This window comes from Crocuta crocuta, unplaced genomic scaffold, assembly GCF_008692635.1.
Source record: "Crocuta crocuta isolate KB4526 unplaced genomic scaffold, BGI_CrCroc_1.0 scaffold139, whole genome shotgun sequence".
NCBI lineage: Eukaryota > Metazoa > Chordata > Mammalia > Carnivora > Hyaenidae > Crocuta > Crocuta crocuta.
Genome location: NW_027533258.1, coordinates 10,838,315 through 10,851,531, shown reverse-complemented (window position 1 = coordinate 10,851,531; position 13,217 = coordinate 10,838,315). Strand labels below are relative to the sequence as shown.

The 13,217-nt window shown below is 45.7% G+C and overlaps 1 protein-coding gene across 1 annotated transcript in view; it reads right to left on the bottom strand.

Annotated features, from left to right (window-relative positions):
• RABEP1 (rabaptin, RAB GTPase binding effector protein 1) overlaps positions 1 to 13,217 on the bottom strand; it is an 89,597-nt gene that overhangs the window by 44,800 nt on the left and 31,580 nt on the right. The window contains exon 4 of the mRNA XM_077746772.1: positions 7,541 to 7,669. Within this exon, the coding sequence (XP_077602898.1) occupies positions 7,541 to 7,669 (129 nt within the window). The remainder of the gene's footprint in view (positions 1 to 7,540; positions 7,670 to 13,217) is intronic.

Here is a 13,217-nt window from a genome sequence, read left to right as displayed (position 1 = left end):
GGAGACAAAGAATCTGAAGCAGCTCCAGGCTGTGCCGTCAGCACAGAACCTGATGCAGGCTCGAACTCATGAACTGCAAGATCATGACCTGAGCCAAAGTCAGACGTTTAACTGACTGAGCCACCCAGGGGCCCCTCCACAATTCTTCATCTTAAACAACAGAAAGTACAGGGGCGCCTGGGTGGCTCAGTTGGTTAAACATCCAGCTTCAGCTCAGGTCATGATCTCACAGTTCATGGGTTCGAGCCCCACATTGGGCTCTGTGCTGACAGCTCAGAGCCTGGAGCCTGTTTCACATTTTGTATCTCCCTCTCTCTCTGACCCTCCCCTGCTCATGCTCTCTCTCTCTCTCTCCCTCTCTCAGAAATGAATGAAACATTGAAAAAGTTAAAAAAAAAAAAAAGGTCCGGTTGTCTCACGTTTTTTCAGTTGTTCAGGCCTTTGAGTCAAACCCAAATAAGGTCCATATATTTGTTAGTTAATATACATTTTAAGTGTCTTAAATCTACGGTTTCCCCTCCATCTCTCTCTTCTTTGAAATTATAGAGTAAACCAGGTTGTCCTCAGAGCCTCTCGCAGTCTGGATACTGCTACCTGCATACCTACAGCAGCGTGAACTGTTCCTTTGTTCGTCGCATCTCCTACAAACCGGTGGCGCCATGTGGTCAGGCGCCATCTTCGTGATCCTCCTCTTCCCTGTACAACTGAAGAGAGTTTGGAAGCCCCACAAGGGAAACACGGAGATGTTAATTGCTATTGCTCTGAACTCACAGACGGAGTCAGGTTCTTGATGACACAGACTCTCCGATGGACACGGTATCACAGTCCCTTTCTTCGGGCAGTGCCACTTTATAACTCTCCTCTATAAAGGTTTTACACAACTTTGCTGCGACATATTCCCACGTGACTGAAAATTAGGATTTTATTGTCTGTCTTCTGTTTTATTTTCTTCGGGATTTCTTTTTCTTCTACCACGTCCCTAATTGGTCACTGGTGCAGAGAAACACTGCTGATGCCTCTATCCTGACCTTCATTCCCCAGGGCTGGTAACTCTCTTGGTTCCTCTATGCCGATAACCACGGACTCCACCCAGAGACAAAACTATCTTTAACTTTCAAAATTTCGTAACTCCTTTCTATTCATTTTATTGCGTTAGCAAGGACTCTAGTATAAAAATGAAGGATTAATAACGGGCTTGCTTATCTCATTTCACTATTAAGTGTGATATATGCTACTGGTTTCTAAGAAAAACTTTTTCATAGGCTAAGGCAGGGCCCCTCCGTCCTAGTTTGCGAAGAACTAGTGTGAACTCATTACTAAAGCGTGTTCAATTTTATTGAATGTCCTTTTGGCGGTTTCTTAATTTGTTAATGTCGTGAGTTACATCAGCACACGCTCTAATGCTAGTCTATCCTTGCATCGCTACTATGCAGGGTCATAGGTGGACCATTTTTAAATATTCTACTTAAGTCAATGTTATTTAGGACTTTAAACTCTATGGTCATAAATGAGACTGGCTGCTCTACAGGCTGGTATTCGTGCTTCTTGTTTAGGTGTCAAGGTTATACTAATCCCACAAAATGAAATGGATGGCTTTTTTTCTGCAATAGCATATAAAAGGAATAAATTTTCCTTGTAGATTTAACAAAATTTGTCTATGTCTGTGGCATCTTTTACAAATAAGAATTGTTAATTTTTATTTTAAGGTTTGTTTAGTTTTGAGAGGTACAGCACTTGTGGGGGAGGAGCAGAGAGAGTGAGGGAGACACAGAATCCGAAGCAGCTCCAGGCCCCACGCCGGCAGCACAGAGCCCGACACGGGGCTCAAACTCACAAACCATAAGACCTGTGCTAAAGTCAGACACAACCAACTGAGCCACCCAGGCACCCCAAGAATTCTGTTTATTGAGACTCAGTTTCTCTTATGGTTATGATTTACTCAGGCTTTCTATTTGAGGTAATTTTGGTAATTCATATCTCTTTTTTTTTTTTTTTTTAATGTTTTATTTATTTCTAGGAGAGAGAGAGAGACAGCGTGAGCAAGGGAGGGTCAGAGTGAGAGGGAGTCACAGACTGAAACAGGCTCCAGGCTCCGAGCTGGCAGTCAGCACAGAGCCCGACGCGGGGCTCGAACCCACGAACCGCGAGATCATGACCTAAGCGAAAGTCGGACGCTTAACCGACTAAGCCACCCAGGCGCCCCGGTAATTCATATCTCTTAGGATATTATTCATTTCAACTAAACATCCAAAAGTTTTGGCATGGACATACACAGTATTCTCATGCTTTTACAGCTCCTCTATATCAGTAATTGTCTCATTTTCTTAGTTTTTTCCAAAAAATGTGCTTTTGATTTCACTGAGCTTTAACTGTTAACTTTGCTTTCCATTTCATTAATTGCTGCTATTACTTTTTTCTTCTACTTTCTATGTGTTCACTCTTTTTCTAGCTTCTTGAGTTGAACACATAGATCATTTATTTTCAACTTTGTTTNCCTCTCTCTCTGGCCCTCCCCTGCTCACGCTGTCTCTCTCTCTCCTCGAAATAAATAAAAACCTTAAAAAAAAAATAAAAAATAAATAAAATTAAAAAGTTATTCTCCAAGTCTTATTTTAGCTGCTTCCCAAGTATCTTTACTGTATTCTCAGATTTTATGATCTCCACTGTGACTTGCTCTTTAACTCAAGAACAACAGGAATGCATTACATTCTTAAGTTTCCAAACTTTTAAAATAACATTTAGATGGTTGTTTAAAATCTAACAGCATTAGGTAGGAAAACATAAGTAGCTTGATTTTTTTAATATGTTCAGTCTCTGAGATATATGCATGCAGATAATTTTTAAGTGTTCCTTATTAATATAAAAAAATGAACTTTTTTGGTTCCTTGGGTACAGAATTCCTAAATCAAGCCTTTGAAAATTCTGTTGCTGAAAGCTATTGTATCTTTTTTAAAAAAACTTTTTTAAGTGTATGTATTGAGAGTGCGCGTGCGTGAGCAGGGGGAAGGGCACAGAGAGAATCCCAAACAGGCTCCATCCACACTGTCAGCAGAGTCCAACAGGGGCTCGAGTCCACCAGCCATAAGATCATGTCCTGAGTCAAACCAAGTCGATGCTTAACCAACTGAGCCCCTCAGGGCGCTCCCAAAGCTATTCTCTCGCTGTCTGCCGCCTGAGCAAGCAACGCTGTGTCCTCGGCATGTGCTCACTGATCACTTCTTCGAATTCTATCACCTTCTGTTTAGGTGACGAGTCATGGTGACTTTGTTAGGTGCACACGAGTTCATGACTGTTGTAGTTTCTTGGTAGATTGTTTCTTTCATCATGAGACAGCCTTCTGTATCCCGTCAATACTTCTTGCCTTAAGCCCCAATCCTGTTACTGTCTCAGCTGTTTCACTTTCTTCCTTTGAAACATAACATGAGCTCTGAAGTCTCCTGGCTGTGTTTTGTCTACAGCCAGGCTTCTCGGGTTCTACGGTCCGTTCTGTTTCTTCCATCCTCCCTGCCCCTCTGTTCACTCTTCTTTTTGCAAATGTTCTCTTTACTCGCTCTTCTGGTGATCTGTGTGGGTGATAAATGCTCTTGGTTTTTCTATGCCTGAAATACCTGTATCACTTTCATTCTTGAATAATTTAGCTACATAGAAAGTTCTAGATTGAAAATTACTTTTCTCTGCCCTTTGAAGATCTTATTCCACGGTCTCCTGGGATCTATTTTGCTTATGTGGTATTTCCCAACAACATAACTGTTTCTTCCGTTACCTTCCAATATTTTCTTTTCATTCTTGGTGGTTTATCGTTTAAGATATGTCAAAATAGAAATGTATTATTATTTGCCTATTTAGTACTCAGTATTTATGTTGAGGAATCATTTTTAAATTAATCCCTGAAAAATCTGTTATTATTTCCATTCTCTTCTCCCTCCACTCTTTTCAGATATATGTTAGAGACTCACTTTATCCTCTATGTCAACTGCTCTTTGATGCTCCTCTGTCTCACTGGGAGGGAGAATTCCCAAACACCATTTCCTAATTTACTAAAATAAAATCTCTGTGCCTTATCTAAATATAAACCATCTACCTACCTGGTTCAAGTTATTTGTGGTTCCCAAGATTTCTAACGGCTTTTAATTTTTTTAATACACTCTAGTTTTATTTCCATATCTAAGAGCAAGCTTCTGACAAATAGCTTCTTCATCCTAGCTTTTACCTATTGAACAAAACACTGGTTAGTTACCATCAGGGCTTTATGTAAATGACCACATACAAATCCTTCTGAATATACTAGAAAATTTCAGTCTTCTGGTGATTAATGTGAGCGAGCTCCATTCCTACAATTTTCCCTCAGATCCAGAACGCCAAGGCCTTTGGCCTGTTTGCTGCCTCGCGTCTCAGGCTCCACCTTTACCGCCGAGGCTGAGGATTCTCCGCACACAGCCGCTGCCGCAGCGCCGGCCTCTGCACGGAGGATGGCTAAACAGAAAGCGGAATCAAATACTTCTCGTGAAAGCTACACACATTTTCTTCAGGTTCAACGACAGAAAAGCAACAAAGCTTCCAGAAGTCTCTGCCAGGGTCCCGGCTGAAGTGGGCCGGGACAAGAGGGGCGCAGGGCAAAGCGGGAGCGGGCGAGGCCGGACTCTCTCTCACTCGCCCTCCTCACGGCCGTCCGCGCCTCTGCCCAGCCGTTCTCCAAACAGGCGGTCACGGCCACCGTGACACGGGAGCAAGAGCCGCTCCCGTCGGGACACACACGGACGCTCGCACGGCCAGAGACGGCGGCTGAGCACGTCGGNCGGTGACGCGGAGGAGGCGGTGACGCGGAGGAGGCGGTGACGCGGAGGAGGGGCCGTCGGGGACTAAGGGCCACGACGCCTGCGTACACAAGAAGGCGCCGCAGGTCGCCGTGACAAGAACACACCACCGCGCAGAGCTGAAAGCGGTGCCTCGTCAATTCAAGGTTAACACAAGTTTTAGGAGCGGGGGCGCCTGGGGGCTCAGTCGGTTGGGCAGCCGACTTCCGCTCGGGTCATGATCTCACAGTTCGTGGGTTCGAGCCCCGCGTCGGGCTCTGTGCTGACAGCTCGCGGCCTGGAGCTGCTTCGGATTCTGCGTCTCCCACTCTCTCTGCCCCTCCCCCAGTCACGGTGTCTCTCTCTCTCTCTCAAAATTGAACATTAAAAAAATTTTTTTTAAAAGAAACAAGTTTTAGGAAGGAGAGTTAACCGAGTCACAAACACACCGAAGACCCAGACGCACCCTTTCTGAAGNTTGAGCGTCTGCCCCCCGGTGTCGGCTCCGGTCGCGATCTCACTGTCGTGGGACGGGGCCCCACGTTGGGCTCCGTGCTGAGTGGCCGGCCCGCAAGGACCCTACTTGGGATTCTCTCTCCACCGCCCCGCCCCCACTCGTGCATGCTCCCTTTCTCAAAAATAAAAACTTTTCTTAAAAATGTATTTTATATCACTTTATACATAATACGTATATGTCACTGAAACAAAATATTTCATGCAACTATACTTATTTTCCTACTTTCCATCTTATTCCTTTTTTTTTTTTTTAAACCTCAGGTCACTACCGGCTTACTGTTTTTAATCTATCAAAAGGTTACATGGGGCGCCTGGGTGGCTTAGTCGGTTAAGCGTCCGACTTTCGCTTAGGTCATGATCTCGCGGTTCGTGGGTTCGAGCCCCGCGTCGGGCTCTGTGCTGACAGCTCGGAGCCTGGAGCTGCTTCAGGTTCTGTGTCTCCTTCTCTCTCTGCCCCTCCCCCTGCTCATGTTCTGTCCTGTCTCAAAAATAAATAAACTATTAAAAAAATTTTTAATAAAGTCTTTTTAAAATAAAGACCTATATTTCCAGTACTTTTTCCACTTCATTATTTTTTAAATGTGTAAGATATTTATGGAGTGATCAGCTATGCACTTACTAATAACTGTAATGACTCAGTACAGAAGGAATTTACACGTGTATCTTTCTTATAGTGAATCTGACCAAACGTTCTTTCAATGGCTTTCAAGCACCAAATATTACCAGTGGTTCTGAAAGTGCGGTCCCTGCCCCAGAGCATGAGCATCACCTGGACATGTACTAGAATGTAAATCCCAGGACCTCACAAACCCAGTGGATCAGAAGCGCTGGGGGTGAAGATCAGCAATCGGTGTTAACAAACCCTACAAGTAAAATTCTGGTGCATACTCGAGTTTGTGTTCCAAAAAAAACTGAAAACCAAAAAACAGACAAACAAAAAAACCAAACACAACTTCTTAGAATAAAATCCTGAGGGCGATGTAAACATGAAAACCCAACAACAGGACGGAAAAAAATAACATTTTGGCTAAAGAGCTTATTCAAGTTTTTTGTTTTTTTTAATGAATGGTGACAGATTTTAAACCACTACGATTGATTCCACTGATATGTTTAAGAGCATGAAGTTTTCATTTAAATTCTTAGTACCGACAATATGATAGAATTAGCACCTTTTAAATTGTTAAATACAAAGTCTAAAACACCCACGTTAAAGAAGGTGTGGGGAATGTCAGTCAGTCACGGGCGCACACCTGAGAGAGGAGAGCACAGCCCAGGGCAGCGGCTCCCGCGGGCGGCCCTCGGGCCGGAGGCACCGGCTCACGCGCGAGCTGACCACAAGGGGACCCCGCGCACACGCGCACACACACGCACGCACACGCACGCACGCGGTGTTCCAGCAGGCCACCAGGGGGCTGTGCGCCACGTGACGGCTGGAAAGCCACCGTCCACACCAGAGCCCTGGCGTCGGAACTCTGCCCGGCGTCCCCTCCCCTCCAGCACCGGCCGCTGGACCCCACGCCCAGAGCTGCTGCCTGCGTCACGCGTGACACAGGACCCCACACCCAACTCTGCTGACGGGTTTCCTGAGCGGCAGGGGCCCTGAGGCTGCGCTGCAAGGACGCCCTGGGCAGCGCCGGGCTGCAGGGATGACGGCGCCGCGGGTCGGGGCCCCCCACGTACCCCTCTCCTTACCCACAGACCCAGTCCCCCTCGATAGGCTCCCGCGTATCTGCCTGTACACGTCCCTTCCGTCCTCACTCGAGCTCACGTCCTAGGACTTAGAGCCCGTGTGGCCGCTGCTCCTCTACCCCCGACGCCCAGGCCCGTGTCGGCCCCGCGCGGGCACTAGGTCCTTCCTGAGAGGCACGTGAGTGCAACCCCAGGAGGCGTCAGGACGCGCCGGGCTCTGACCACGACCCCCCCAGTCCTGCTCTGCTCTGCCTGGGGCTCCCGCTCAGGTGCCAAGGGCACGGTCGGCAGGCCGCGCGGTCTGTCTGCATTAAATATCATCATCAAGGTCAACAGACAAGGAAAAACCTGAAAACTCCGTTTTTCAACTTGTTTCATCAATTCCATTCTTAACTGTAGCCTCTAAACAGGCTTTTACTTTACACCGTACGTACAAACAAAATCAAGGCTTATTCAATGATATTATTAACACTGTAGCACTAAGAAACTCGACATTTTAAGGCAGTCTTAGTACGGGGTTAGACAGAGACTCAGGAACTTACCCTCTTTAGCCAAATATAACTCTTTAAATTTCGCTCTCTTTTGATTAAATTCTTGCTCAAGCTGCTGCTGTGCACGTAAAAATTCTGCATTAATTTTTTCCAATTCTGCTACCCGTTGCTGAAGAGAAACTGGAAAAAAAAATACTAGTTAACAAGTAATAACTTTTATTTGTAAATTAAATTACAAGAATAAGTTAGTACTCTAGCTACACATTTCTATAATGAAACAAATAGTCACACTTCTTCTGAAGATCTGATTTATTCTAGCAAATTCTAATTTTCACCTCTACTAGACTGAATACACACTATGAATGAATCCTATAAAGTGCAACAGCATATATATATATGGAGAATCACATAAGGCAAATTTCCCAAAAGAGAGCTTCTTGAGTTCCTTAGTATAACTTATAGAATGTCAGTCTGTNGGGCTATGTACCCCACAAATAAACCCACTGCCAATCTTGCGGGCTCTGGTTCTTCTCGAGCATTCTGCACAAAACGTAACGGGCTCTCTGATTAAGACAGTCACAGGAGCCTGAACTCCTCTCCCAATTTCAGGATGCTTCACTACCATCGTACTGAAATCACAATTGAAAACCCTTTCACAGAGACAGGCTACAGAACCGGACATTACGCGTGAACTCCCAATTGCAGGGGGCTCCTCCGCTGTGGAGATTAACGTGGAGCGCGGCGTGGCAGGGGCCGGGACACACGTGCAGCTGGCGGGCTGTGCTGTCCGGCCGCGGCCGGTTCCACAGAGCCCATCCCGAGCGGACGCACCCGTTCTCCGGGCTCCAGCACGGGGCGGGCAAGAGCACAAGCCCGCCTCCTCCTGCCCCAAGAGCCAGCCAGCCACAAAGCAATCACCCTAGTCCCCCCGGGGGACACCGACTGGGCCTAAGGCCACCACTGCCCAAACACCGAGGCCGGCAGAGGGCCCCGTACTCCAGCACAAACCACTGCAGACGAGGAGGACCTGCTGACAACATGAGCCACCAGAATCTGAAATGACCTGCGCAGGCCCGCCCCGGCCCTCAATGTAACGAGAGCGACCTCCACAGTACACAGAAAAAGACTGGGAAAAAGGCACCAACGCTTTGTCTAAGGAGTAACAGACTGGGGCTGATTAATTTCTCCCACGTGGTTTCCAAAGTTCTCTACGACTCGTCTGATAATAAAAACTACAATCAGTATCTAAAACCATCTTCAGGGGCGCCTGGGTGGCTTAGTCGGTTAAGCGTCCGACTTTCGCTCAGGTCATGATCTCGCGGTTCGTGGGTTCGAGCCCCGCGTCGGGCTCTGTGCTGACTGCCAGCTCAGAGCCTGGAGCCTGTTTCGGTCTGTGACTCCCTCTGTCTCTGACCCTCCCCTGCTCACGCTGTCTCTCTGTCTCCTAGAAATAAATAAAACATTTAAAAATAATAAAATAAAATAAAACCATCCTCAGACCAGCCTCACTACAAATCTGACCGTGCAGACGAAATCCAGGTCAGAACCGGGAAGTGACTGTTACTCTGAGTTCCACCGTCTGCTATTAAAGATCAGGAGTCATTTTGAGGAGCAAGTATCTAGGGTCCTTAGGTCAAAGCGAGGAACGACATCCAGTCGTTAGAACATTTGAGGACTTCTGGAGAAAAAGAGGGACGGAGAGTCCACTGGAGAGGGACACACACAGTTCCCTCGCACTTACTCTCAGAAATCATGCAGGACACTTGTTCTCTGTGCTATTTATTTCTCTTGGTGTTTTTACTATCCAGATCCCAGTTGTTAAATAAACAAGTTCTGCACTTAACTCTGTAATATTACTGGTAGCTACTGATGACTGCATGGGGTCAGGAAGGGCTCTGGGGAATCCAGAAAAAAAGGAAAAACAAGATCCTCTGTTCTTCCTTTTCCCGAACTACCCGATCCCCCCCTACCTTCCACCAAAGCACGCACACAAATGGCCGTACCTTTCAACGTTACATTTAGGAACTGAAGCTAACGAATCGATAAGAACTAAAATGCAGCCTATAACGGCGCAGCCACACTTCGTGCGCCTCCACCGCTCCCGCCTGCCCCGCGCCGAGTTCTGGCCGCAGTCCGCTCCCACGGGCCCGGCCGCCCCTGTGCGGCTTCGGGTCGCTTTCAAGTTCAGGGATCGTGGTCCCTTGGAGGTCATACCAACTGCCTTATTATCATTTCCTGTTTTAATTAAAACACTTTAAATCCACCTCAAGTACTTCTAACATCCAGCAATTCTACAACAAAGAAAAAGGCCAAAACAATATCTTTTCCTTAAAACGTGACGGCCTCTGCTGCGGGCCCTGGGACCCAGCTCGGCCTGCACAAGACGGCGGCAGGGGAGCGCACACATGCCACGACCTCCTGCACGGGCAGCCGACCACACATGAAGCAGAAACGAGCTCTCATCACACAAAAGATGGCACAGTTTTCCTAACAAGGTCACCAGCAGGGTCACAATAACCAGCTAACAGCTCATGTTAAAAGGGCTTAGCCGAGCGTTTACAAAGAAATTGATAAATGTGAGCTGTAATTATTAAACTAGCGGTATTTATCTAATGAAGACAGGAAACAGGCAGAGTGATGAAGTGATGCGTATGTGGCCACGAAAGTCACTCCCAACCTCATGACCCTGACTCAGTTCCCACACTCAGACGCCCAGCTCATGGCCTTCCCTGTGACCATGAATCTGCCTTCACAGCATCATGAACAAAATCAGTAGGAATGCCAGGCTTCCACAACATGAAGCCTTCTGTAACTTAGCGGCGGAGAGCTATTAGCATACCGGCCTTCTTCAGCCACTGCACACTTTCTGCACGTTGTTACCTTCACTTGGGTAATAAGGAGGAGGGCGCTCACTGGCTCCGTGGGTAGCGTGAGACTCCTGACCTCGGGGCTGTGAGTTCAAGCCCCAAGATGAGTGTAGATGCTACTTAAAAATAAAATCTTTTGGGGCGCCTGGGGGGCTCAGTCGGTTGAGTGTCCAACTTCGGCTCAGGACATGATCTGGCGGTTCGTGGGTTCAGGCTCTACGTCGGGCTCTGCTGACAGCTCAGAGCCTGGAGCCTGTTTCAGATTCTGTGTCTCCCTCTCTCTCTGATCCTCCCCTGCTCACGCTGCCTCTCTCTCAGAAGTAAATAAAAAACGAGAAAAACATCTTTTAAAAAAAAGGAAAAGGGGAAAACTATCTCATGCAATGGCTACTTGTAATGCTTGACACCCAAAGGGAAAAGTTATTGTATCAATTACTCAAAATATCTGAAATAAGCAACCCTATGGAAAGAAAGGAAAAAGAAAAAAAATCTGGTAAATAAACTGGAAGACTCAGTGCTTCTTGTACTTCTTCCCCAATCTGGACATGAAAAGAAGAACATGTAATAACCAAAAAATATTTTTAGGTCTGGAGCTGTGTCCCACTATCATGTTCTAACACCGTGTTAAGTCTGGTGAGACACAGCAACAGCAGAAACCAGTCTATGTCAAATAGTACTACAACCAGAATCTTTCTGTGTAAAGATGTTCAAGATCCAAGAAAACACCGATTTCAAGAAAAAAAAAAAAAAGACAGAACTTCAGTAGAACAAAAGATCAAACACTGTCTGTAACTCAGAAGTATTAATTTGTTTTTTTAAATGAATTTAATTTTTTTAAATTTTTTTTCAATATCTTTATTTTATTTTGAGAGACAGAGACAGACAGCGGGCAGGGGAGGGTAAGAGAGAGAAGGAGACACAGAATCTGAAGCAGGCTCCAGGCTCTGAGCCTTCAGCACAGAGCCCGACACGGGGCTCGAACCCACAGACTACGAGGTCATGACCTGAGCCAAAGTCAGATGCTTAACTGACTGAGCCACCCAGGCGCCCTGCAGAAGTTTTAATTTGTGCATCACTGGGTAAAATGAAAGTATTAAGTATGGTAGGAGTGTCCATCCAGTGGAATAATGCCAAGTCAGAAAAATTACACTAAATAAACTATAAAATTATACAACACAACTATGCAAAAATCACAGGGGGAAAAAACTGGAAAGACTATGTCAATTACATTCAGAGTAGTTGCCCCTCTAATCAAAGGGTAATTACAATTATAAATTATGCTGATTACACTGATTTAAATTAAAAGATAATGAAGTGCTTCCTCTTTTTTTTAGTTTTAATGATCACGACTTCATCTTACCGCTATATTCCAATATCTCTGCTCATAAAAAGTGTACAAAATTTACTTCTGTGATCTTAAAATGTTAACACACTAAATAATCATTTTTAAACCTACACTTCGATTTTCCCAGGACAAATAATTTGCTACAGTAGATAAATTTCCTAAAAAGCAAAACGTCTTGGTTTCGGTTTCAGAAGTGGCCTTCCAGCTAGCAAACTGCCTATTGCTGCTCTAAAAACTCACTATGTCCAACTTCTTTTAGGAATTACTAAAAATGATTATCATCACACTGCATCTACCCACGGAACTCTGCTAAACTTGTTTAGGCCAGTATTTCAGTAACCCCCCCCCACACACCTCCCAGGGCAGAGGAAACGTGGGGTGGGTGGGGCCAACCGGGCATCCAGGCTTCTGCGCGGGTCACTGCGCCAAGGCCACCAAGCATCCCTCGGTGCTGGCGCAAACGGGGCGGCACGTGGGAGTCACGTCACCACAGGGCTGGCTGACTACTCGTAAAAACCTGCATCCTTCTAACCTTGGCCATATACTCAGATAAACCAGTTCCGAACAAAGTAACATCTGGTTAAGAAGTCTGCGCAGAACACTGGGGCGCCTGGGGGGCTCAGTTGGCTGAGCGTCCGACTTCGGCTCAGGTCATGATCTCACGGTCCGTGGGTTCGAGCCCCGCGTTGGGCTCTGTGCTGGCATCTCGGAGCCTGGAACCTGCTTTGGAGTCTGTGTCTCCCTCTCTCTCTGCCCCTCCTCTGCTCACGCTGTCTCTTTCTCTCTCTCTCTCTCTCTCTCTCAGAAATAAATAAAAAACATTAAAAAAATTTTTAATAAAATAAGTAAATTATTTGTTTAAAAAAAGAAGTCTGCACAGAACACCTTCTCAGCCCCTCCTTCTGTGAATCAGAGCGAAAAAGCTGATTTTGTCTTACTTTTTTCTTTTGTGCAACTCTCAAAGCACTTGGGTGTCACAATACTTCAGATAAAAGAACACTTTTAAGATGATAGGCTTCAAATAAGAAAGCCAGTTATTCCCTACATAAAGGTTAGTGGGTGTTTGTGTAAACTACCTGAAGACATTAAACCTGGGAAAGATATGAAGTGAAAGAACTGGCACCAAATTTTCATTCAGAGGGAAAATGAGATCATGACAAAGTATTAAGGAAGAGATTCTTCAAAAAGGCAGAAGTGGAATTAAAGAGAAGAAAGGATGGAAAACCTGATTTGGGAGGAGGAAGGAAGGGGCAGAGGTGGGAGGAATGAAGACATAAGAATATGCTATCATTTTCAGCCTCCTTAAAGATACTGATGATCAAAATTACTTAATAACCACCAGGCACCTGCAATGTGGAATCTTCTGGTTCTCATTTTTCGTTCTGGGTTACTGAGTAGGAACAAGCACAGGATCATAGTTCTACAAGGATTTTAGAGATTATTCCAAGTCCAGTATATTTCAGACTGAGCCTCAATCCATTAATGAGTTGTTAAATTTAGTGATTACCAACCTTCT